Source organism: Miscanthus floridulus, chromosome 19 (genome assembly GCF_019320115.1).
Source record: "Miscanthus floridulus cultivar M001 chromosome 19, ASM1932011v1, whole genome shotgun sequence".
In the NCBI taxonomy this organism is placed as follows: Eukaryota; Viridiplantae; Streptophyta; class Magnoliopsida; order Poales; family Poaceae; genus Miscanthus; species Miscanthus floridulus.
In genome coordinates, this window is record NC_089598.1 from 36878444 (window position 1) to 36905278 (window position 26835).

A 26835-nucleotide genomic window follows, 5' to 3' on the forward strand; every position below is an offset into this window, starting at 1 on the left:
TTTGAAGAACCCAGGTTCTGGCCGCATTGGGGGATGTCCGGGCACCGGATAACAATGTCGAGGATGCTGCCTTTGGAATCCTTCGTTGGCTCCGTCGCCTCCTTAATGCACTGCGCCACTTCTGAAAAAGGGAGCACCTCATCAACAAGCGTCGTCCCCTCAAACGACATTCTGGGCATCATTCGATGCAGGGGAAGCACACACGCCATCAGCGGCGCCACCCTCCTCGCATGATAGGCGTCGATAATCCCCGTCCCCTTTATGCCTCGATCCTACAGGGCTTGGAGGGCGGAAAGAAGGTTGGAGATGTGTTTCTTGTCTTTGGACTGGACGCCCTAGCTCCACGACTCTAGAGCATCTTCAATAAGGCGTCCAGTGTACCTCGGAAGGGTGGCACTCACATCATCCCTAACATAAAACCACTGCGAGTGCCATCCCTTATTGGATGTCGCCAGACGCATGTATGGGTAACCCCTCGACCGGGTATGGCGCAAATGAATGCTGGTACATCCCATTGGCGTGTTCACATCTTTCCCCCCAATCTTCCTCTTCGACAAACTAATGTTAAAGAAATATCGCCACAGATCAAAATGAGGATCGATCCCCAGGAAACCCTCGCACAAGGCAACAAACGCTGCCATGTGTTGAACCCCATTGGGAGTTAGATGCTGTAGCTCCACCTCATAATAATCCAGCAGCCCCCGAAGGAACCTATGTGCAGGTACCGCGAATCCCCGCTCATGGAAGATGGCGAAAGAGACGACATACCCTTCGGGCGGCACCGGCTCACCCTCGTTGCTAGGAAGCAGCCACTCCTGGACGGCGGACAGTGGGCGGAGAAGGCCACGGTGGACGAGGCCCTCCAAACGTCGTGAGGTGATGCTAGATCTGCCCCACAACTCCATTAAAGCAATTGGGGAGAAGGGCAGGCGCGAGCTTGACGGCGGCTGCAACACGAGCGCAAGCCGATCGACGGTGGCAATACGGGCGTAGGAGGCTGGAGCGATTAGCGGCGGATGTTTCAGAACGCAAAGGCAGGGGACCGAAATACGGAACCTTGGGGGCAAACCCCGTGGTTTTATAGGGGGCGACGGACACGAGAAGGGCAACCGTCTGCCTCTATCTCCAGGCCTGCCACGCGCACCACCACGTCACATCGTGGGACACACGCCCACAGTCCCTATCCTCTCGCCCCAAAAATCACGGTGGATGGTTCACCTTCTCTAGGCAAATCCGGGCTCTCTACCCACCTGGGAAACGCAAGCCACGAAGGCCTTTTTCTCTTTGGCCCACCTAGGGCCCAGAAGTTCGGTGGCCGGCCCAACTGAGGAAGGGTCCGCGAATGACCCGAAATCAAGGGCGCAAGCACCAGTTAGGTCAGCCCTGAATGAGTTCCCCATGAACAGGATGCCACGACCCTCTCAGAAAAACATCTAGTTGATGAAAAACTAAGTCCTTCATCCTTACCCGCGAAGGGACCGATACAACCCCCTGGGCGACTCTACTCGAATCACCCGGGGGCTCGGGGGCTACACCCATCGGGTGTGCTCGCGCGCACCCTCTGGCAAAGTAACTTCGATGAAATCAAAAAACACCCTCCAGGAGGTTCTACTCGAATCACCTAGAGGCTCGGGGGCTACTGTCGGGGACCTAATACCAGGGTACCCCGGAAGGTGGAACCAATAACCACCGAACGTTAAAAACTTCTAGATGGATAAGGGCGTCGTTACGTCCCTTGTTTGAATGATAGGAGTTTGGTTCCGCCTCACCCGACGCCTTTGAAGATAGCTCTGCCTCGCCCGAGGGCTCAGGGCTAGTCTCCGTCTCACCCGACATCCTTGGGACGGGCTCGGTCTCACCCGAGGGCTGAGGGATAGACTTCGCTTCGCCTGACGCCGACTTCGCCTCGCCCGACGCCGACTCCGCCTCGCCCGACGCCTTTGAAGATAGCTCTGCCTCGCCCGAGGACTCAGGGCTAGTCTTCGTCTCGCCCGACGCCTTTAGGACGGGCTCAGTCTCGCCTGAGGGCTGAGGGATAGACTCCGCCTCGCCCGACCCCGGAGGGGTAGGCTCGGTCTCGCCTAGGAGATTAGGACTGGGCAAGACAAGACGTTCGAGTCAACCATGGCTCCAAGGACCATACCTTGTGCCCTAGCAGAAAAAGTACTGCCAGGAAACGATGGGACATGTGCTTTAGACCCTTCCAGGCGCCACAGAGCCCGAAAGGTATTACAGGTGCGTGCTCCTCGCCCTGTAGAGTTGTGGGCGCCGCCTTCAGCTCTGGGACACAGAACCCGACAGAGACATACGACAACCGCTATGCTCCAGAAAAGAATTTGTTATCCCCACGAACGACGGATTCTCCGTCGCCACGATATGGACCCAAGGGAGCGGAGCCCGCTTCCCAACCCCTCAGGTCCACCAAGTCAGGACAGCTTGCCCACGGCGCTACTCCGGACCCCGACCCCGCGTCCCTCCGACAAAGACTCATAGGAACCAGAAGGCGTACGGAGCAAGGTTGGGGACGCTCATAAGTCAAACCACCGTGCTGCAACCCATACCCTGCGCAGGGCAGCATTCTGTAACCAACCTGATATTCTACAGAGACATCGATATTATTGTAGGCGCTTATCTTCCTTCGCACTCATCAGAATGAAGAACCAGGCCGCGTAGACGTGAGCCACAAGATTATGTAAAGCCCTCATCCTTGTAAAGCCAGCCCATTCATCTATAAAAGGGGATGCGCTTCTCCCATGAAGAGGGGGGACTTTTGACCGAATAACACCAGACACACACACACAGTCAAGCAGCTACAAAGCTCTTGGTCTCCTTTCAACCCTTCCATCAGAGACTTGGGACCAGTCCCTCTCTCGATCGTTTGTAACCCCTACTACAAACTGTTCACGGTGCTGATAACACGAGCAGCGACAAACTGGACGTAGGGACATTCGGCCCGAACCAGTATAAATCTTGTGTCCTTTAACGCACCATCCGAGCCTAACGCGCATTATTATAAATTTACTTGCCGGTGCTTGTACGAAACACCGACACTTAGAGTCAAACATAGATGTACATGAGCATAGAGTGGGTGAGGCAACCAACGCTCTTAGTAGGCAACGAGTGTTCAGACCTGCTAAACAGCAAGGAAAAATATCACTGAGCTTTCATGTCTTTTCTTAACTGTCGACGATACTTCATCGCCCTGTTCGTTTGGGCTTGTTTGGCTTGTAAGCCGTACTTTTTCAGCCAATGAATAGTATTTTTCTCTTACATCAAATCAGCCAACAGTACTTTCAGCCATGGCTTTATCAGTCAAAAAGCCTAAACGAACAGGGCGCATGCTCGCGGTCGCCGGCATGTCCATCCTCGGGAGAAGGTTACGACGGGATCTGCATCCGTGCTCACCAATCCCTTTTTCTTTTTTCATTCACGGAGGGGGAGACTAGCGCGGGGCGTCAGAGGGGAGGGGCGATTAGTTTTGTGGTGACGATAACATTCGGGTCTTTTTAGTAGTAAATAGAGATGATATCATTTTCTCTTATGTCCCTCCCTCTCTTCATGTCATCAAAAATCTAATGTGGCACCATATGAGATAACCTACGAGAAGGTTTACGTGTACCAATGTACTTGCCTAATGTTGCCAATGAAATCTGTTAAGAATCCAAGGCAGAGCAGTAGGCTAGGATCACAGTAGCAGTAGTAGCCTTGGCACCAAAGAACAAGAGCTGCTACGAGAGCGATAGTTCCCAGCAAGGCGGGGAAAGTTTTGGCCCTGGTCATCCGATTGTCTGAACTGCTGGTCATAACGTCCCCGGCTTCATGGCAAAATTGCTGATCATAACGCCCTGGCTTCAACGAGTGATGAGGGCACTCAAAATGCAAAAACCAGAGTAGTTTACTAGTTTCTATATGCATTAGGCCCTGTTTAGATCCCACCCAAAAACCAAAAATTTTTAAGATTCTCCGTCACATCAAATTTTGCGGCACATGCATGAAGCATTAAATATAGGTAAAAAGAATAACTAATTACACAGTTTGTCTGTAATTGGCGAGACGAATCTTTTAAGCCTAAATAGTCCATAATTAAATAATGTTTGTCAAATATAAACGAAAGTGCTACAGTAATCAAAAGCCAAAAATTTTCGGATCTAAACGCGGCCTTAGTTAAACTGCCACATAAGATTGCGATGATGTGACGAAAGGCAGGTTGCCAACCAGCCCAACAAAAGGTGACCCCTGACCGGCTGACCCTAGCCCCTCCCGCTCCTCACTCGCGCCGCCTCCCGCACGCACTCGCGCCTCGCGCAGGCAACGCGCCGTCGCTCAGCGGCCGCCGGCGACGAGCCTTCGCGAAAGCCAGCGGCCCTACTGGCGAGGCGTCGTGTTCTTCTTCCTTCTCCACCGACGGGAAAGCGCGTGGATCCGCGACCTCTGGGCTCCGGCGAGGCGGCGACGGCGAGTGGTGACTGCGGGGACCTCTGGGCTTCGGAAGGATGGCGCTGAGGGGGGTCTGGCAGCTGCAGAAGCTCGTGGTAAACTACTGCGGCTGGGGAGGGAGCAGCAGGGGCATCAGGTATGATGATATAGTTTGGTTCCTCACTTCGGTAGCAGTACCATTAGACCATATAAGTGTTTTCGTATGATTTCCTTAGTTCTGTTGCTAGAATTAGTCGAGATACTGCTAATGCATGTTCTTCAATGTGGGAATTGGTCGGATGGTTAGTCGACTGTGCCCAGCCAAGGATTCGTCGTTGCAGACGAGTAAATGTGTTGTGGGACTAGCGGGTACTGATGTCTGGGAATGAGTTAAAACTTAAAAGAGCCGCCCATTTAGTCACGATTTAGATCAACTAATAGAATCAGGCACTCTATGCCTGTGCTTCTGTTCGTTCATCAGATTTTAGGTCGAGCTATAGCGCTTTCCTTGTACAGCAGTACACTATAGTTTAGTGGCAGCTGTATGAGCTTCAGATCAAACATGGTGCTGGTTAGTACGAAGTACTATTCATTACTGGATATCAATGCCTGATTCTGCTCTTTAACAACTAGCACCTTTTCTGATTGCAGGGCCTTCATGGAGGCACATCTTCCAGCCTTTAAGGAAAAGAATCCACACTTGGAAGTGGTGACAGAGCTTGTCCGTGGTCAACATCCTAACTTAAAGGGAATTTACAGTAAGATCTTGGTTACTTTCCTTTTTCATTGCAATTTATGAATTCTGTGGAACTAGGTTCCTGATAGGGATACAACTTATGGTATGGATTGGCATTGAGAAGATGCTATAGGAATACAATGTAGCTTAACCTGCCATGTTCAGTTCAAAATTGCACAGCATGACCATTTCTGGGTCTACCTCTTCTCTCTCCCTCTCTCTTTGGAAGGTGGAAGTCGGGAGGGGAGGCCCCTGCCTTAATTTCATTAATGAAAGAAGAGAGCTGTACATGTATAAACCGAACTGGCAAAATAAGTGCAACAGGCAAGCACAAAGAAGGATGAGGAGTAAAAGAATGTTAAAATAAAGGAAAGGCAGAGAGAGGAGAAAGTAAGAAGAAAGGAAAACCTCAAGACAGGGTAAGAGATGAAGAAGTGTGAAAGAAAGAAGTAAAGGGAAATAAAAAAGAAATGGAAAATATAAATACCAGCCTTGAATCTCATCATATGAATGTGAACTTGAACTTCCATCTTCCTGTTCCCATCTATTATCTATGTGTCAAGGTTGTGATAGCATCCCTCCTTGAATCCTTATTGGCCCAATTTTTGTCTGTTCTCTCTGCACAAGCTTGAATACCTGTTTGGAATAACATGCCTGAAGGTGAACATATCTTAGTTTAAATATACCATGGTCAAGATAAAACCTCCATTGGAATTGTGCGCATTTCATGATCCTCATGAATGCTGGGAGGATGGATGGTCACACCCATCTTGGATTGGACGGAATAGGACCGGTTAGCAATTTTTGTGGGATAAGAGGGACGCCAACCAACAATTCTTTGGATGGATACAGATTCTTGTGTTGTCAGTTTGATCCTATATTTGGGGCCATTACAATATTGCATGCACTAAGCAAGCAAGATCCTGTAGGATCGGATTGGTATTTTGCACTAGTGAAAAAAATTATTATGGGATTGGATTGTACAATTCCTTGAACGCAGCTGTCCTATAGCTGCTGTTTTCTTGTTGTCTTATCTTTGTAATTTCCACAGCTACACTGATTTTGTTTTTCTCTTGAAATGATTGGTTTTTGTTTTGTTCTCAATTTTCTAACTAGCCTTGTTGTTGTGCAGAAAACCATAACGAGCGAGTGGTCTGTGTGAGAAATTTACCGCCAGAAGAAATACTCCTCCAAGCCACCAGGCTAAGGAACTCCCTGGGCAGGAAAGTGGTGAAGCTGCGAACCAGACACGTAACGAAACGGCCCAGTGTTCAGGGGACATGGACGACGGAACTGAAGATGTGAGCCAAGCTACCAGCCAAGGTGTTTCGGTGTTCTTGGTGGTGTGATTGCAGAAAATGTTAGCTGTGTCAATAACTTTGGTAGAGCTGCCGCTATGCTTGCCTATTTCAATAGCCAACTGTTTACACCTTTTGTTCCGAGTACAATCTGGTAATAACATAGATACACTTGGAGTTTCTAGTGCCACGGTGCCAGGCCGTCACATTTGACATTTTCAGTCTGGTGATATCTGTCTCCTATATTAGACCATTACCTTGATGTTTCAGCTCGCGAGATTTTGTGAACACAGAACTTTGTTATTAAGACGTCCGGAAGTTCGGATACTCGCATGCTTTGCTCGTCTAGAAAACAAAATCAACTATGGCACGTTTCACAGCGCTCGGCTCCGCTCCCGCACAGGCGCTCCACCGCTAGCCCTACTAGATGCAGCGTGCGGCTGCCCTCTTCTGATTTTGGTGCGCGGCTGCCTGCTAAATGCGGTGGCGCGGTTGCTAGCCCTGCCAAGCGTGTAGCCCCCTCTTCTGGTTTAGGCGCGCGGCTGCCTGCGAAACGCGACGGCGTGGTTGCCAGCCCTGCCAAGCGCACAACCGCTTGTGAGTCGCGGCGCTCGATTACCGACCATGCTAGGCGCGGGGTGAGGCCGCTGCCTCCCAGCCTCGGCGCGCGACCGCTGACTCCGTGCTCTTATCGCGCAGCCCTCGTCGAGCCACTGCCTACCAGCACTGCCAGGCCGCTGCCTCCGACGAACTTCACGTACTGACAAGTCTCCGTTCTCCCATGTAGCAAAGAGATGCACGTTAAAACTGTACGTTGCGAACGTCTGTTTCAAGTGTTTAGATGTTTCAGAGGTATGTTATAATTGTTTCTGTAAGAGTAGATCGGGATGTTGCGCATATTGCAATGGTTGTACACGTGTGTTGTAAGCTCCTATTCTCAATATTTCATCTGTTTTTTATGTACGTTGCAAGTGTGTTTATCTAAATGTTGCAAATGTTTTCACACATATGGTACAAGTGTTTTATCTGGATGTTGCGTATGTTTACCATGGCTTCAAGTGTTTTTAGGTGTTTTTCAGGTGTTTTTTGCAAGTGTTTTAGACGTATGTTTTATTTGTTTTCAGACGTATGTTGCTATTGTTGCATCTAGATATTGCATCTCGCTCCTCGTCTTTTCTGCTGTCTTGCCTCGGTGTCAGGCGCGGAAAGGCGGAGACGGTCCCCACTGACGGAGGCGGGCCCTATGTGCTTGTGGACGGGCGCAACAGGCGAGACATGGGGTAACTATCCTCGGAATATCGCATTTCATTTAATTTATTATTTAATCAATTATAGATACATTTTATTTAATTTATTTAATCAATTATAGATACATGGGCCGATACGTATCTACGGGTTGGATACGGCCCAACCAGCCCAACAAAGGTGCTGGCGGCAGCCTAGAGGGTCCGCGTCTACCCATTGTCCAGATTCCCACCCATACGTGCCCGAGCCAGGAAAGCTTCCCCAACGCAACCAGGCACGAAACATCTAAACAGGCTGCTGCGGCGAGTGCGCGACAACGACGGCGAAGGCGGCGGGGCCAGCGGCGAGAGGAGGAGGCATGCTTAAGTTCTTGTCCAAGGTGGTGGTGGAGTACTGCCCTCTGGACCCGCGGAAGGCGGCGGCAGTGGAGCTCCTCGCGCAGTGCAACGGCCGCAAGGCCAAGGACTCCAACCCGGCCTGCTCCGTCGAGCTCCGCCGCCTCCCCTCCCCGCCTCTGTCCACGGACCCCAAGTCGCAGCCAACTCTCCCGCCCCCGCGGGTCCTCGTGACCTACCTCAACGGAGCCGAGGAGGCCATCATCGCCGCTGAGGGTGCTACGGCGCAGGGCATCCGGGACCAGATCCTCGCACGGGGCCGGCTCATCGACACGGAGCAGATGTTCCGCGACGGCGGGGAGAAGTGGCCCGTCCTCATCCCCGAGGAGGAGCTCGGCATGTCCTTCCCTGGCATCAAGGTATGGCATGTTTTCCCTTTTGTGCGTATCTTTTCATTTCGTCGAACGCCATGCGTGCGTGGGTGTTTCTTCCTACACTGCATTGAACACGCTCTAGATCTTTTCTTGGATTTGTTGTGTGCCTGTTGAGGTAAGCACCTTGTGTGTTTTACCATTGTGGTTGTTGCGACGTTCCGGTGATGTAGACATGTAGTTTGTTACACTGCTCATCGTATTGTCGAACAAGAATGCATGATTTGCTTGTCACCGGAATTTGTTACCGCTTCCTCTGTTCCTAATTACATTTCGTTTTGGCTTTTCTAGACAGTCTTTACATAGAGTATATCTAATGCATAACAAAAGTTATATATCTAAGTGCATAGCAAAGTTATGGACCTAGAAAAGCCAAAATAACATATAATTTGGGACAACAGGAGTAGTTGCCTAGAATGGTATCATCTGGGTTGGTTTCATGTTGTTTCTACCTGGAAATTAAGGTACGTCATGTACGTGCTGCTTACCTACATCTCATGTAGCGCCTAGTCACAGTTCATATGAGCAAGAATTACAATAAATATTGCAGCTGTATATGATACTTAGTCTAAAAAAACATGTCCATGCAAACGCTTAAATGCAGTTGCATAGGATACTTAGTCGTTTTTTTGAGAATGCTGGAGGGGCTTGCGCCCCTACAGAAAATTTTATTAAATGAAAACAGAAACAAGTTTACAAAGCATTACAGCCTCCCAAAAGGAAGGAAGATCAAGGAACAGAGAAAGAAACAAAAAAGATCAACCTAAGAGCAGTGGCTAAGTGATTTGTTGTAGCCACTCATCAAAAGCTTGAGAGGATCTTGCACTGACTCTGTGCGTAAGCAATTTTATTTCCTTGTCAAACACTCTTCTGCTAGCCACTATTTCTGGCTGGATGTCATTGAAAATGGGAGCATTCTGTGTGGTCCAAATTGCCCAAGAGAGTAGAATTATTGTTTCCATGAAGAGGATACTTAGTCGTAAAGAGCACGTTTGTGCAAACGGTGAATTTAGTGTCACCTGGATCATTGGTTTATTCATTCTTGGAAATGTGGATATTCATGAAATTGTAGAATTTGGTCTAGCTAGTTTGAAGGTCAAGTTAAAACCTAAAGGATTACAGGAAAGGAATCTAGTACTAGTTCTTGGTTGAGAAAATTTTCTAGCAAGCTATAGTTAACAAGTTACACAGCAGCACCTTTAGGACCTTTGGCCCCATTCGCTGGTCTGAAACTTGGTTGAAACTGGCTGAAAAACACTGTTCCGGTTGAATTGTTGTGAGAGAAAAACACTGTTCCGGCTGAAAAAAGAAGCCGAACAAGCCGAATATGGGGTCCATATATGTCCAATTTGCTGGCATATGATAAGGTTGCTCAACAGTTGTCCAGGGCATATTCAGGATTTTTCAACTCTACTATAGTTAATTCGACCCAAAATCTAACTCTGACATGCAAGTTGTATGCAGCTATGCACAAAATCTACTTATAATAATGTGTTCCATATGCATGTGAGAATTGCATACCAGAGATGAGAAAAAGAGTATGTGCTTGTCTGATTACCGGATACCGCTATGTGATTAGTCTTTACGCGGCCAATTAATCAACATTTAGTGGATATATGCAATATGCATTCTTTATAATGTTTTCATTTATATTTGAAATTGATTAGGACAACTTCTGGTGAATATTCTACATTGTTACCACAGGACTTTTATATCAAAGGTCTATCATGTGTGCTGTGGATGACATCCTCAACTAGTTTCTTTGCACATGCCTCTCTATTTTCTCAGTTATTGACTGGATTATTCTCTGTTTTTTTTTTGACAGCCAAAGAAAGCCGAGGATAAGCCCCAGGCCTAGTGACCAAGTCAGAGTTTTCTATTTGATATAGCATGGTTAACTATGGACATTTGTACACCCAAAGATGTGGGGTAAAAAATTCTCTGACCGCTACCACTTAGAATGTGCGTTACCTGTTGTTTGAAGGCCAGGTCTTGTTCAATTTTTGTTTTCCCACATTGAGGTATGCCAGGTGGTGCTCTGTACTCGTATATCATTTTTAGTTACAAAGCTCTCATAAGCTTCCTCAAGCATCTCCTCAAGCTGGGCATCCTACCTGATGTGAACAAATGATTACTTACGAGCTTTTGACATTACAGTTTTCTTTTTCGAAATATAAGGATATTTGATCACTTAATTCTGTGTTCTGATGGTGTGGATGTTCACAAAATTACCTCTGCTGTTCCTCATCAGAATCCATTTCCCCATCAGAGTCATCACGAGCTTGAGTATCCTCATTCTCACTGTCTCCAATTTCATCGTCCACATCAAGCTCTGCTGATTCAACAGCTTCAAGTTCTTTTCCACCCTAAAAAAAGGAAAATGAATATAAAAACTTAAGAATTAGATGATCATGAACGAGCATGCTCTTTTAGATGCTTTTCCAAGAACAAACCTCAGGTAAAGATAGTAGCTGACAGGGTTTGGACAGTTACTGCTTCTGATGCCTTGAAGATTAGGCTGTTTTTAGTAATTAACCTCTACTATGCTATAAGAATATCGTTTTCACCCACTTGTTTATCGGAAAAGACAAATTACTTACACGGACTTGTTGAGATAGTGTGCTCAATTCAAAATCGGAAACCTTCAGTGTGCCACTAGCATCCACCACTTGTTTCAGAGAAATGTGAAGAAAGCTGGGTGAGCAGAGGGAGGGTCCAGCCGTCCGAGCAGGGAGAGATGAAGCCTAAGCTGAGCAGCTTTACTGTTCTTGCTGATGCTCCCGCGGTGGCCATCACCTTCATAAGAGGATACACATAAGTGGACAGGGATATAAAAGGCACGAGAAAATGTAAAACTTATCAAGCAACAGATAGCAACAAATAATCAGTACTCTGCTCTCATAGTTCAACCAAAGTAATCATCAATTCATTATGGATCCAAAAAGTAGTGCTCAGTGTGAAGGGCAGATAGTTCAGTTTTGACGGTTTTTTCCTTGCTTTTTCTACTGTTGTGAATATCACAAGATTGTTTGCCCAACAGAACAGCAAAAAAAAAAAGATTTTCAATCCGCATGAAGGGTGAGCAGTAGAAAAATATCGTTCTGAGAGGTGAGAAAGGACTGGGGATCATCAATAATCACGGCCCGTGGTTGCAGGCATGTTTGTAGCTGGGCAAGTCAAGCAGAGGCAGTGGGAAAATTTCAGGACAGATCAACATGGAAAGGAAGCAAAACAAACCAGAGTGAAAATCAGAAACTAGCCGAGTCCTAATCAGAAACTGGCTTCTTTCACTAATTAGCTATCTAGTTAAGCTGTTGAAACGTAAGAATTAGTTAGATAGTTTTGGAAAACTGTGTAGAGTTAATGCTTTCTTTGCATGAAGTTAACTGTGTACAACTCAATTATTTATCTGATCCTGTCTTAGCTGAAGGTTGGATCAAATGAACTTGTAAGATTTCAAAAAAAAAAAAGTGAAAAACTTAAACATCTGTAAAACTCTCAATCCCTTGTACTCGACGACGACGTGATTATGATCATATGGTTCTGAGAAAAATATACAATGTTACATTTTCCAAGGAGCCATAGTTCATACTTCATACAGGGTACTTTCAACTAAAGTTTCAGGAAGCCTTCTGAGAGAAAGCAAAGTACTTTTGACTGGGTACTACATATATACCATATCTTAGGTGACACTAGTAATGATACTACTAAATGGTACCACTGTGCCTCCAGATTTCATTCTCTTGTTGATCCTGTTACAATAGTGACAGCAGCTGCTCCAATATGATGCAATGAACCGGGAGTTCTATTTGAATGCTTATATTTGAAGGTCATGCAGAAAAATAACGTTAAACATTCAGGTCTTTGCTAAACCCCCCGCTCCAGCCTCCAGATGCCATCATCAAACCAAACTGCTCCAGTCCAGACGCCACAAACGAAGGTCAGGATGGGACTTCCAATGCTTGATCTCTCTTAATATACATGGAGCTGCAAGGAATCAATGACATGGATGTCAGGAAAGCGCAAACCAAAGAAGGATGATCTAACACAAAAGTAAATACAAAAGTTAAGCGGAATTTGAGGTAGTTCAGCATGGGCTCCCTCTAATAAACAATGAAGGCATAGGAACAGGAGATTGTAGCGAACAAAGAAAACAAGTCATGGGAATTAGACCACAAAAGCATCAGAAAACACTAGTATATATTGGATTTACCTGATACATGGAACTACAAACAGGAACAACACACACTGCTAAGAGTAACACACACTGCTAAGAGTAGATATTTCGGGAAAAAATAATCCTAGGGGTTGGGGGGGTGCTAACAGTGGGGAAATACAGAAACCTTAGTGTATATCAATCACCTTTCAATCAAGAAGTCAAAATGGTTGACTTCCCGGGTGAGAAGAATATCTTACAAACTAAGCAACAAAAGGAAGAAACTTATGTGCTCCCAATACTTTGAAAATTGATTCCCACTATAAAGATAACTAGGACTGAAGACACGATAACTTTATTGGACATAAACTCGATGCTGACATTCACTAACAGTACAACATTTCCCTAGAGAATTTCATCAAACAAATGTGACTGTACAACATAGCCAGCAAATTAGAGAATGAGCAAGACAATACCACTCAGCTAAGGATTTATTTTGTTTGTCATAATCGTCATTAGTTGACCTCCTCAAGAAAACGGTACTTTTCAGGTAAGGACATTGCGTGGTTCTTAAATTCCTCCATCGAGCAAAGTTATATCAGCAAGGAAGTAGTGGAAGCCTCAAGTGAGAAGTTCATTTCATCAATTTTGGAGATGTAAGCCCCAGCCCTCACTATCTCACCTGCAACCAAGAGCCTCCTAACTACACCATTTAGCATGCATGAGTTTGGAGTGCATCCACTCTTTTCCATTGCTAAGAACAGATTGTCAAACTCATCTAGCAGCCCTTCTTGTATGAGATATTCCATCATTAAGCGATAGGTCAGCATATCCAGAACTAAACCATGGGCAGGGATAGCAGTGAACAAATCCAAGGCATCTTTCTTACTGCCACTTTCAATCAAAGAACCGATCATAATATTGAAACTAATAATGTCAGGTCCAAGATCCTTAGAACACAGACTCTGGAACAATTTGAATGCTTCACCAACACAATTATTTTTGCAAAGCCCATTCAGAATTATGTTGTGTGTGTAAATGCCCCACTGTTTTCCACTTTAAAGCATATTGTGGTAGAGTTCCTTTGCTTCAGAAAATCTCCCAGTCTGAAATAAACCTTGCAGTATAGTATTGTAAGTCACAGCTCCTAGCATAACTCACTTCCTCAACATTTCTCGAAAAAGACGATATGCATTGTCTATCTTGCCAGCTTTACAGTAGCCATGAAGCAATGTATTATAGGAGATGAGGTCAGGTTTCAAGGCCAGCTGAGACCATACCATCAAGTAACTTTGCCACTTCATCAGTTCTACCAGCTAAGCAGTGACCACCAATTAACGTAGTATATGAGATGACATTAGGCCTCACACCCACACGTTCCATCAAGTCAATGAGCCTTTGGGCTTCCATAACCTGTCCTTCTATGCATAAGTTAGACATTATGGTGGTGAAGGACACGGCATCAGGATAGACTCCTTGATCCGACATTTCAAAAAAATAATTCCTCTGCCTTCTCCCATCTGTCAACAGTACAGAGTCCATAAACTAGGGAGCTAAAAACAACGATGTTTGGAGTCACTCCTTCGTTGATCATCTAATTGAATTTAAGCACAGCTTCATCCACTCTTCCGAACATGCAAAGTGCATCTATTAATGTTCCATAAGCGACTACATCAGGACTCAATCCTTGCTGCCTCACTTTGCTAAGTATACGCATTGCCTCATCTATCATTCCCTTTTTAGTGTATGCACAGAACACTATATTCAAGATGTAAAGATAAGGTGAAATACTATTTGCCACCATCAAATCTAGGAGATCAGGCAAATCAGCAAGGGCCCCTTTAGCAGCATACCCGTGAAGAAGAATGCCGTAGATAGTTACATCTGGTTTTATGCCCTTCCTAATCATAGAATAAAAAATCTTTCTCGCTTCTGTGCATTTTCTGTTCTTACAAAGATAGTCCAGTAGCAAGCCATAAGTAACAACATTTGGGTCAAGACCACGTCCATACATTTCTTCGAGCCTTCGAACCACCTCTTTCCCCTGTCCTGTAGAGAGGTATCCATGGATCAGGCAGGTACATGTCCGGATGTCTGGCTTAACACCCTTATCAATCATCTGCTGAAGGACACCCTCAGCCCTGTCAACTGCTTTAGCTTTGCACATGCCATCAATGATCGTGTTGTATGTCACAATATCTGGTGTGCAGTTTCCATCTCCATCATCAGCCATCATGTGCAGCAGGTCAAGTGCCTCCTCGGTCCTCTTTTCATTGCAGAAACCCTTGAGAAGCGTGTTGCAGGAAACTACATTCGGCATGCAGCCAAACTCAGGCATTTGTCAGAGTAGTATGTCCATGGCCTCGTCGGCCCTCTTGGCATCACAGAGTCCCTTGAGCAACTGACCAATAACTACTTGATTCACCCTCCAGCCCGTCTTAAGGATGAGGCCAAAGGCGGTGAAGCCATGCTCCAGGCAACCCATGCGACAGAAAGAGCCAATGAGGATGCTATATGTGTACAGGTGGAGCAGGCAGTGGCCATCCTGTTGAAGAGGGAGACAGCGAGCGCGGAGGCTGAAGAGCATTGGGCGCGAGAGACGACGTTAAGCAGGTTGTTGAAAGCACCAACCAAGGTAAAGATGGCAACGGGGCCTCGATACCCGATACCCGACGGGTATTTGATCCATTAGAGAACGGGGATGGGATCATATCTTTACCCGCGGACATCTAAATGGGCAAGAATCCATCCCCGACGGGTATAGCGGGTACGGGAACGTTCCCTGTTTACCCGTCCCCGTTACCCGTTGGGGAACCCGACTATTTAAGCTGTCATGCGAGTATTAGGCTCAAAGAAGCTCAACATAGGTATTTTGGCACAAATCTGAACAATCATATATATAGTTTGTGTGCTCTAGGAACCTTAGTTCAATTTTTCCTCACCATCTCCGCTAGTAGCACAAGTACGCCTGCCTCATGAGCGCTCGTGCCCCTTGCTTCCTCAGTTTGGTCTTTCTGCCATCTTTGCTCGTCCTCCTTGCAACCTCGCTCCTTCTTCTCGGCATCTTCGAGACTCCAACACTTATACCCGGGTGAAGAAGAAACGTCTCCGATTGCAAAGCTGTGACCCTAAGTGTCCTTATTTATCGGGTATGCAGTACCCGTCGGGTACCTGTTACCCGATCGATGCCCGACGGGTACGGGGATGGACAAGAATCTATACCCGAGACAGTTAACGGGGATGGGGATGGAATGAATTCTCCGTAGCGGGGAAGAGAACATTCTGGCGATACCCGACGAGTATATCCCCGTTGCCATCCTTAAACCGAGGCGAGCCTGGCGAGGGGCAGCAATTGATCGAACAGCTTGAGCGCGTCATCGAGGCCGAGGTTCCCCGACCTGGCACGGCCAACGATGATGCGCTCCAGCTCCAGGCACCGGTCGCAGGCGGCGCTCGCGCGGCGCGTCATGCCGACGGAGGGCCCATGCGCTCGGCTACTGGCCCGCCGCGGAAATGCACGGACGACGATGCATCCGCCTCCGGGATGGGTGTAGCAGAGCAGCTTACGTGAGGTGGGTGGAGCCGCTGAGTGCTGGATGTGGAGGATGTGAGCGTAGTAGCTGGAACACCGGCAGGCGGCGGCGGCCATGGGGGTACGGACCTAGATAATTCGCTGCCGATATAATACTACAGCCAAATGACAATAAAATAGTTAGGCAGACGGATCTATTAGTTTCTTGCTGATTCGGAGCGGGAAGAAATCTTGTTTACTTTATTGAGTATAGTACATAAAAAAGCCAGATCAATGTTTCTCTTAGTGCCATGATGTTCTACAAAAATAACATTATTTATTTATCAAGTAATATACAGACGTTTTTCCTAAAACATTTTTTGGTTATTAAACAAAATCAAGAACCAAGCTTACAAATTTATATTATTACGATGGTTTGGAAGGAAAAGGAGTCAACTTTTTTTTAAAAAATTATTAATTCGTTGTCATTTTTATCTTATATTTGTGTCGTGTGTATTGATCATTTTGGGTTCCCGGGCTAAAAAAGAAAGAGTGCTGGTATAGGGCTACAGCCTCGTTTGCGTGCCCTTAAACTCGACTTGATCCGGTTTTTTTTTTCATTTTTGAACAGTGTTTTTCTCTGACAAATTCCTCCAACATTCCTCCAAACCATCCAAATTTCTCCAGAATTCCTCCAAACAAACAGGCCCGAGCTATTTCCTTCTTGGATGAGCACTTGATCTTTAATTGCTATTTGATAAAGTGTACTAGGTATATAATATATATACTTCTTGTTTCTACAAAAATTTTAGGGGTACAACTGTACCCCATGCACCTACTTCCCTCCATTTGTGTTTACTTATCAGCAACTTTTTACTGTAGTAAATTTGATTATCTGTTTTTTCTTCTAAAAAAATCTTAGATACTTCAATGTATATAACACTAATGAAGTATGTTCAATAAAGAATTATATATATGTAAAAACTTGATGTATCTAAAAATCTTTTGCAGAAAAAAACGTATAGTCAAAATTGCTAGAGACCATGATAAGTAAACCAAGCCCGTGTTTAGTTGCAAAAAAAAGTTCCAAAAAAGTGCTACAGTATCCATCACATCGAATCTTACGATACATGCATGGAGCATTAAATGTAGACGAAAAAAAAACTAATTACACAGTTTGGTGGGAAATTACGAGACGAACGTTTTGAGCCTAATTAGTCCATGATTAAACACTAATTACCAAATAAAAACGAAAGTACTACAGTAGCCAAATTCCAACTTTCCCCTCGACTAAACGAGGGCCAAAACGGAGGCAGTACTAGATTCGCCCCTGGCGGCGGCGGCGTGGGGGGGGGGGGGGGAGTCCGCCCGTTTGGAGCGAAACCGCCGTCCGGCAATTTTTCCTGCGCGCGTAGCTTCCAGGCCCAGCTCTCGTTCCCGCCCGCGCGCTTCTGGCCCAACTCGGTTTCCCGCCCGCATGTGTGCGCGCTTCCGGCCCAGCTCAGGTTCCCGCGACAGCTTCCGGCCCAACTCGGCTTCCGGCCCGCACTTGTGCGCGCTTCCGGCCCAGCTTAACTTCCCGTGAGCTGGCCCGTTCCAGCTACAGATCTTGAAAAATAAATTAAAAAAAAAGGCAAAAGTAGCCAAGGATAGGATCCGAACACAAGACCTGCTACTTCAGAGTTGTCACTCTCCACAACTACACCTTACAGATGTTTGTGATAATTATATAATAGTTTTATTATTAAACACACTGAACCATTTAAAGTAAAAAAATAGTATCTAACCACCATCAGCCTGTTCGGAACTGTTGGTTTGTTCGTTGCTGGTTCGTGAGAAAGTACTGCTGGCTGGTTTGTGTAAGAGAAAAATACTGTCCCTGGCTGAAAACACTGTTCACGTGAGAGGGCTGGAAGCACCAGCCAGCCAGCCGCTCCAGCCGAACATAAGAATAGTATTTTATACTAAAAATACCACAAGACATTTCATGAAACATGGAAAAAAATATAAGCAACGAGAAAAACAAATAAGAAAAAAAGGCAAAAGACAAAAGAAAAAACTCATGTAACAGTAGAAATAAAATATACTTGAACATCCAAAAATGTATCATAGAACATCTTAGGTATACTACACGAACATCACATGTATACAACGCGAATATTACTTGTGCACATCCAGAAGAACCATATCAAACCAAAAAAATATATCACACACCATCCAGAAAATATATATCATGAAACATTAGACTTATACTATATGCACATCTAGAAATATATCGTAGAACATTGCATGTATGCCGAACATCACAAAAATACAACATAGAGCATCACATGTATACCATGTGAACATTATAAAAAAATCTAGAACATCACATATATACTATATGAACATCACAAAATACTCCGTATAACACAGAACATCACATGTATATTATGTGAACATCACAAAATACATCATAGAGCATCATATATATATATATGATGTTTTATGCTCTATTTTTTTATGTTCACACAGTATACATGTGATGTTTTATGCTGTATTTTTTGATGTTCACACAGTATACATGTGATGTTTTATAATGTATTTTGTGATGTTCACATAATATACATGTGATGTTCATGTAATATATATATATATATAGAACATCACATGTATATTATGTGAACATCACAAAATACATTATAAAACATCACATGTATACTGTGTGAACATCAAAAAAATAGAGCATAAAACATCACATGTATACTGCGTGAATACCACAAAACACATTATAGAACATCACATGTATACAACGTGAACATAACATGTATATTACATGAACACCACAAAATAAATCAAAGAACATTACAAGTATACTACGTGAACATCTCACATACAACATAGAACATCACATGTATATACTACGCGAGCATCACAAAATACATTATATAACATTATTGTATACTACGTGAACATCAAAAAAAACATCATAAAATATTATTGGGAAGCATAGAACATTATTATATACTACGTAAACATCATAGCATCTTATATAGTACTAAGATTTAAAAAGTAAGCATGAACAATAAAATAATTAATTAGAGTAAAAGAGAAAATAAAAAACCTATAGAGAACATAAAGACAAAAGAAAAAAATAAAAAAATAAACAAAACAGAAAAGAGTAAAAACATAAAAAAAAATAAAAAACAAATTAATCAATTATAGCAAAAATAAAAAAAATAAATAAAAGAAAGGTAAAAAATAACAATTCACATAAAACAAAAATAAAAGATAAATTGATGCACAAAAAATACAAAGGATAGGAAAAAAAAATAAAGAAAAATAACAAGACAAAGAAAAAAGGATAAAAAAAAGAAAAAAATGAAAGATTAAAAATGAAAAACATGAATCAAAAGAAAAACATAATTAGAAAATAAACAAGAAGTAAAAAATAGAAAAAATAAAAAAGTGAAAGTAAAACCACAGGAACAAAAAAGAAAAAAAAAGAAAGGAAACACGTACTGCCTACCTGCTGGCACCAGAGAATCCTGCATCTGAGAACCGAGCGGAGCTCGGGTGGCAAGGCCCGTGGTTGGGACCTTGCCGGCCGGAGTTCGAGCCCCCGTGGCTGCGAATTTCCGGTCTCTCATCGGGGTTCACCCCCAATAATATTCTGTTGCCTCTCGCGTGAAGCCACAAAGGGTATGCGACGCGCCTCGTCGTCTACGGATCCATGGTTGGACCCGGTGATCTCATAAAAAACGTGATGTAGTGATCTAAGTATAGTTGTAGGTTTATTTGTGTACGCGTGATGTGAGTGTAGTGTGCGTGTGTAGGGTTAGTGTGAGTCTGTACATGAGTAGATACTACAGCTATACCCAGATGAGAGGAAAAAAAAGAATCCTGCATCTAGCCAGTTTGCGTGCTGTCGACAAAATATGGTCGGCAGTCTACCTAGGGGTATGCCCAATGTAGTAGATTATCGGTAGACAGATACGCAAGCTACAAACAAGATGGTGACACAAGACAGACACGAGGTTTTATCCAGGTTCGTCCGCCGTAGAGGCGTAATGCCTACGTCCTACGTCTGATTGTATTGCTGTATATCAATGAGAGATATTTTTGAGAGGGGTCCCCTGCCCGCCTTATATAGTCTGAGGGGCAGGGTTACAGATCTAGAAACTAATCCTAATCGGTTACAATTGTCATAGGCGAGCAGATAAGGATTCCTATTTTAACCGACCAGGATCTTGCTTGATCTCCAAGTCTGTCTTGATTCCTTGCACGGGACTCCGAGCAGATTGGCCGAGCCACGCGTCATCTTCTAATGGACCGGACCCCCTGGACTGGGCCAGCCCAAGCGTAGCCGTAAGGGTATAGGGGTTAATACCTCCACAGCTAGTCCCCGAACACCATGTATTATGTTGCGACACGCCATTTGATCTTCTTTGGCTAATATAGTCTGTCTTCATGTCATCTCCAACTGGTTGAAACATCGACCAAGCAAATATGCTAGTATTCTGGTCAGCACAGAGAGCAGTAGACCACGGTTATAGCCAAAGATTCCAGTTGTCCGAAGAATGCATGGTGCTCTAAAGAAAAAAGAAAAAGATTTCTTTCCTGATCAAGTGTGCCCACTTGTATTTCTGAAAAGAAATATAAGTGACCCTTATATAGTAGTAGTTATGGCCAACAGTCAGAGCGTAGGGGTCGATAAAATAAACACATTCATTGCAAGGTGAAGTGTGCCCACTTAGTCCCCGAGCCTGGTAGTAGGTGACATAGGCACGTGGTGCTAGGGTCTAAAAAGAATTTCCAATTAAGTTGAAAATATAATCGTTGTACAAGCGATACGAGATGCACCGGTAGGTGCATCATACCGATATAGTCCCCGAGCTTGCTAGAAGGCGAGGTACCAGCCTTATAGCAAGGTCTAAGTGAGAAAAAAAATAAATGCCTCTCAACTGTATGTGAGTACAAATCACATGTAGCCGAGGAGAGTGGTCTTCGAGCAATGGTCGAAGAGTGGTCGGAACAGTCCTCGAGCATGATGGTGGTCTGAACGGTTCCCAAGCACGATGGTGGTCTAGACGGTTCCTGAGCACGATGGTGGTCTAGACAGTCCCCGAGCACAAGGATAGTCACGACAATCCCCGAGCACAAGGATAGTGGCGACAGTCCCCGAGCACAGGGGTGGTCAGGACAATCCCCAAGCACAAAAAGTGTGACAAAAAACCATATGCCACTTGTACTATTATTTTATGTATTTATTTATTTACTTGTTCTGTCAAGTCCAATCTGACACGTCTGATAAAAAAAGTAGATGGGTATAGCACATCATACTGCCTTTTTGTCTTGTCAAGCAAACAGTTGCGTGTCACCTGTCAGTAGGTGCGTCAGCGTGGGCCCTCCCACACTAGCAACGAAGAGGCGCATATATTGGCGTAGATCTTGAGGCTATGAAAACAACCATCTACGGCACGTGTGCACGTCTCCCAAGAATCCCAGGCAGACAAAACAGCATAACTCTTGGGTTAAATACAGTATAGGATAGGTAAGTTACTATTTACTGAACCCCATTACCATTCGTAACCGTAGCTTTCTTCTTCCTCTCGCCAACCCTAATACATCTGAAATTGCCACCAATCAATCCGCCGCCATTTCCCCGTTCACCAGCAAGGCCAGAGTCATGGCGAAAAGTGATGCATAGAAGAAAGCAGGGGTCATGGCGAAGGAATGGTCGAAATCGAAAAGCAACGAGTAGACCATTGAAGACCTCATCACCATGGGGGTACTCCACAACAAGGAGCTCGCAGGATGGCATGCGCCGGAGGGCGAGGGGTACCCCGATCCACAACCAGGTGAGATCGTGGTGTTCGAGGATTTCTTTAAATGGGGATTTGGGGTTCTGGTACATCTGTTTCTTTAGGGGCTCTATCTTTACTACGAGATTGTGATTTGCAATATGCATCCCAACTCAATCCTCCTTGTCGCCACTTTTATACATCTCTACGAAGCATATGGCGGCTTCCATCCCCATTTCAATTTTTTCCGCCATCTTTTCTGTCTATGGAAGAAAGGAAGCGGTGGTTCGAAGATAGCCGGGGGTGTGTACCTCAACCCCCATGACGGCATGAAAGCCTAGTACCTGCACTGCCCATGGAACACGTCGCTCGAAGACTGGTACAAGAAATGGTTCTACATCCACGAAGAGTCGAACACGATCACGCTGTGCGACGTGGGCTACATTCCGGAGAAGAGGACAAGCTGGTCAGAGAAGCCCAAGCACCTGGAACAGATTCTAGAAATATTTGGAATGATCCCATGGAAAAAACTAGATGGTCCGAGTATGGTCGGGAGCTTCATCAGCCAATAGATCCAGCCCTGCTAGAGGAGTGTATATCCTGGCTATGAGTATCAAGGGAGCGTAGACCCGACGAGGACGAGACAGGGGGCGCTTGACAAAATCAAAGTCAAAGCCAGAATTAGCGAGCTATTTAACTTAGCCAATCCAAATTATGCCAGATTGAGCGACATCGAGCGTGCTTTCAAGCTTGCCCGACCTCCCCAAAGGTAACTCGTCTTGCCTTGTACCCATAGTCTTGTATTGTGGTAGGATAAGTGGAAACTTACTGTGTTCACTCCCTTTTGGTACCCAGGTTAATGGTCGGGATAGAGCGATAATGTTTGTGTCGCCACCCCCTGCAGTAGAGTGGCCACAAGGAGCTGATCCCACCACCCAAACCAGCGTCGAGATCAAGGATGAGGACGTCGACTGGGCAGTGCTCGGAGCTAGAGAGGAGGCAGTGGCCAAAGCTGCTGGTAAGTGGCTGGCTACCCCCAAACAGTCAAAGAAGAGATTAGTAACCACCCTGCTCACTGGAGGGGCGCTAAATATCAATGAGCCCGAGGGGGACCCGGAGGAGAACCCGGCCGGCAAGCGTTGGCAGGCGATTTTTGCCTGGCCGGATGATGGCGCAGAGGAGGGAGAAGATGCAGATGCCTTTCAGCTTGTCCCTCAAAAAAGGAGGAAGCAACTGGAGTCAATGAAGCAAGGTGGGTCATCCGCACCTATGGGACCCACATCGCTGACGGCGGTGAAGGATGTAGCTGGGTCGACCTTGGTAGTATCTGAGCAAGGAACGCGATCAGCGATGGGAGCGACAACTCTACCAAGCATGCCACCAACCATTGCAGCGCGAAGGACAAGCGGTGGAGGAGTCGAGCACCAAGGCCCAGCGACAGTGCTGGATGTAGAGGGAGACCAGGAGTCATTCGCATAGCACATGGAGCAAGTACGGCTAAAGAGACGCACCTTCGCAACATCATTCCACGCTTCCAACATGTAAGTATTTGTAATCTTGATATAAATTAGCAATTTGTATTTAATATGATTGCCTTCTGAACTTATCTCGGATGTACTAGCTCGGCGTCCACTGAAAGTCTAGACCAGCTAGCCGGAAGTGGCATGGCGCCGCCAATAAGTGCCAAGCAGGCTACCCAGTAGCCGACCACCAAGGAACCTATAGTAGAAGATCCGTTGGGGCCCCAACAATCAAGCAGTCAGATAACAGTCCCTGAGCAGGTGGTCGAGGGACCAGCTGAGCAGGGCAAGAGTGCTCCGAGCACTAAACCTACTGAGGGCAACACCTCAGGGTTGAGGGTAATAGAGCAGACAGAGGTGCAGTGGCCGGAGGTGAGAGCATAGACCACATCTACCGATGCTGCAGCTCATGGGAAGGCTATGGTGATCACAAATGCTGCTGACGCCGGGCCAGCACCAAGACCCGAAGAAGAGCCTGAAGAGGATGAGGTAGAGGAGGTCCTAGGCCATCCACAAGACAAGCGACAACATGTGTATGTGTCGCGTTGGTGGAACAACCAATGGGTTGTCCATGAGGAAATCCCGGAGGTCGAAGAAACTAAGAAAGTTGAACGGGCGGCGAAACAGTTATGACGGAGGTGCAGGTAAGCTTTGCTTGACCCCCTAGTCTTGCTGTCTAGTCATAGTTGTCTTACTTAGCTATCTGCACACAGGACTTAATGAAGACCGCAAGGTACCGCAAGAAATGCTTCGACCAGATCGAGGGGATTGCTACAAGCAACAAGGAGTTGACGGCAGAGGTAGAACGCTTGCGCCAGCGACTTGAAGCGGCCAATCATGAAAAGATGGTGCAAGAGTCCCAGAACCAGAACCTGGTCATCCAGCTCAGTAATAAAGAGCGGGAAAGAACAAATAAGTAGCCATTTTATCATACCGACTACTGACAAGTGCTGTTGCATTGTTGGTAGTAACAACTGTAGTGCAGGCTTAGAAGCTAAAGTGATCCGGCTCCGAGAGGAGCACAGTCGTGTGGTCATGGAGTGTGATCACCTGAACGAGAACAATAGAAAACTGGCGCAAGACCAGTCGTAGCTCCAGGACCACACGACCAAGATGACAGAGGAGCTGAAAGGTAAGTTGTCCAACCGCCTTTGCTCATTTTTGTTGCCTACCGTAGTTTGGCGTAGTATAGCGTCTTAACAGCGTGTGCGGTTTGCAGTTATAAAAATCAATGCAAAGAAGCATCTGGAGGCCATGATGCAAGACCGTGACGGCTGGAAAGCGCAATGCCAAGAGATCACCAAGGACCGTGACACCTGGAGAAGCCGGTGCCAGGAGGTGGTAAAGGGTATTTTGCTGGTCCTTAACCTCATCGATCCAACGCTAGCAGAAGATGTGCCAAGGACGTTGCAGCTGGGATTGATCAAGAGATGCCAAAGGGCATGGGGATGGTTCCAGGAGTTCATGAAGGAGGTGGGAGAGTACGCAGGCGCACATGTGCTAAGCATGGTATGTGCTCACTACCCCTTGATGGATCTTAAGCGCTTGGAGGCTGGATACCCGGAGGAGGTAGATCCAGACAAGGCTGAGGAGCTATGGATGACCCAGCTGGACTTGTCGGCAAAAATAATTGGTGATATTAACCTATGTGGAGGTGTGACACCACCCATACAAGGAACGCCGTCAATAAGTCAGCTGGTAGCGCTGTCATTTTCAAGCCAACCGGCGAAGCCTACGGTCTCGACCAGCCAGGCATCGGTAGGGCCATCTTCTTTAGCTCGATCAGTGCCAGAGTCCCTGAGACCCTTGTACGATGTCAGGCCCAGCGAGCAGCAGGTGCCGCGTGCCCTGACCAGCCATTAGTGTAGGCTATAGCTTTAGAAGAAGATGTAGTTGTGTTATTATAAACTTGGACCTTTTTAGGCAAGCTTGTAATAACGTAACTGTAAATCAACATAAGCTTGTTTGTTTTGTAAAAACGTGTTTAAGCTCGGATATCGTGTTGATGTAACTAAGTTAGAACGTGTTGGTGTTCTGTTTAGTTGTATCAGTTTAGTCGACACGTCATCCTGAAAGGTTTGTATGGCTCTAGTTTGTCTTATGGTCGGAGTGTGAGGTGCATAGCTTGCGCACAAGTAGAAACACACAAGTCAAACCAGAGAGCACCTGTCGATCACCCATAGCGTAGAGAGCGGATCCCATGCACGCGTTGGGAGGAACCGGAGACAGGGCCTGCTCCGAAAACCTAAGAAGGAATGGTGGTTGGCTTTAACTGGTAGAGTTAGAATAACAATAGACTTTGAAATGACACATTAGAGTGGTCGGAGAAATCATAATAGCTTTATTAAAATAAATCAATAGTACAAGAGGGGTACATATCTTAGTAGCTAAGCATAGAAATGCCTAAGCTTGTCGATGTGCCAGGAATTGGGTACGTCTATGCCGTCTAGGCGAGCTAACCTATAAGATGTAGGGCGCGTAACCTCCTTGATCATGAAGGGTCCTTCCCATGGGGTTGCGAGTTTGTGGACGCCTGCCTGATTCATCTTCCACTTTAGGACCAGGTCCCCGACCACAAAGAACTGCTCCTTGATGTTCTTGTTGTAGTACTTACGCAAAATAGCAAGGTATTTGGCTGTACGTACGCAAGAGTCGAGCCGCTTCTCTTCTGCACTATTCACTTCTAGCTCCCGCGCTTCATTGGCCTTGTCTTCGTCAAAGTTCTCTACCCGTGCTGATCTGAAGGCTATATCTGCTAGAAGTACTGCCTTAGCGCCATAAACCATAAAGTATGGTGATACGTCGGTATTGCGACTAGGCTGGGTTCTGAGACCCTAGACCACGGCTGGTAACTCTTTCAGCCATCTTCCAGGGGCTTTGTCATTTTCTCTGTACATCATCTTCTTAAGTGCATCTAGAATCATACCGTTTGCCCACTCGACCTGTCCATTAGCTCTAGGGTGTGCCACTGCGACGTATTTTACTACTATGCTCCTTTCATCGCAGAAGTCCCAAAAAGCGTTCCTGGTGAACTAAGTACCCAGATCGGTGATGATGTTGTTGGGTATGCCGAAGCGGTGGATGACCTGGTCGAGAAATGCGACAGCCTTTTCTGAAGATGCCGTGACCAGGGGCATGTACTCTATCCACTTGGAGAATTTGTCGATCAGCACAAAGACGCATGTAAGTTTCCCAGGGGCCGGTTTGAAAGGGCTGATCATGTCTAGTCCCCAGCATGCAAAGGGCCAAGAGGCTGGTATAGTCTGAATCTCATGTGCTGGTACGTGGATTCTCTTGGTGAAGAACTGACAACCTTCACAATAGCGGACTAGCTTCTCTGCATCGGTTACGGCTGATGGCCAATAAAACCTTACTCGGAAAGCCTTGCCAACTAGCGTTCTCAA

At 45.9% G+C, this 26835-nt stretch overlaps 2 protein-coding genes and 1 pseudogene across 2 annotated transcripts; 2 read left to right on the forward strand and 1 right to left on the reverse strand.

Annotated features, from left to right (window-relative positions):
• The first annotated feature begins 4192 nt into the window (after positions 1-4192).
• LOC136528755 (large ribosomal subunit protein mL43-like) lies at positions 4193-6665 on the forward strand. The gene is made up of 3 exons (XM_066521737.1): positions 4193-4573; positions 5068-5174; positions 6285-6665. The coding sequence occupies exons 1-3, from the start codon at positions 4494-4496 to the stop codon at positions 6455-6457; spliced, it is 360 nt and encodes a 119-aa protein (XP_066377834.1). The 5' UTR covers positions 4193-4493; the 3' UTR covers positions 6458-6665.
• A 930-nt stretch (positions 6666-7595) lies between these two features.
• On the forward strand, positions 7596-10649 carry LOC136528978 (uncharacterized). Its single transcript, XM_066521989.1, has 3 exons — positions 7596-7730; positions 7820-8449; positions 10287-10649. The coding sequence occupies exons 2-3, from the start codon at positions 8054-8056 to the stop codon at positions 10317-10319; spliced, it is 429 nt and encodes a 142-aa protein (XP_066378086.1). The 5' UTR covers positions 7596-7730; positions 7820-8053; the 3' UTR covers positions 10320-10649.
• A 3026-nt stretch (positions 10650-13675) lies between these two features.
• Positions 13676-16269, reverse strand: LOC136525877 (protein Rf1, mitochondrial-like; annotated as a pseudogene).
• Positions 16270-26835: the final 10566 nt, after the last annotated feature.

Excerpts from the sequence above, each read along its gene's own strand:
- LOC136528755 (XM_066521737.1), top strand. The coding sequence starts at position 4,494 with ATGGCGCTGAGGGGGGTCTGGCAGCTGCAGAAGCTCGTGGTAAACTAC. Across the intron at positions 4,574-5,067 it reads GGGAGCAGCAGGGGCATCAG|GGCCTTCATGGAGGCACATC; the intron begins GTATGATGATAT and ends TTCTGATTGCAG. Across the intron at positions 5,175-6,284 it reads TAACTTAAAGGGAATTTACA|AAAACCATAACGAGCGAGTG; the intron begins GTAAGATCTTGG and ends GTTGTTGTGCAG.
- LOC136528978 (XM_066521989.1), top strand. The coding sequence starts at position 8,054 with ATGCTTAAGTTCTTGTCCAAGGTGGTGGTGGAGTACTGCCCTCTGGAC. Across the intron at positions 8,450-10,286 it reads TGTCCTTCCCTGGCATCAAG|CCAAAGAAAGCCGAGGATAA; the intron begins GTATGGCATGTT and ends TTTTTTTGACAG.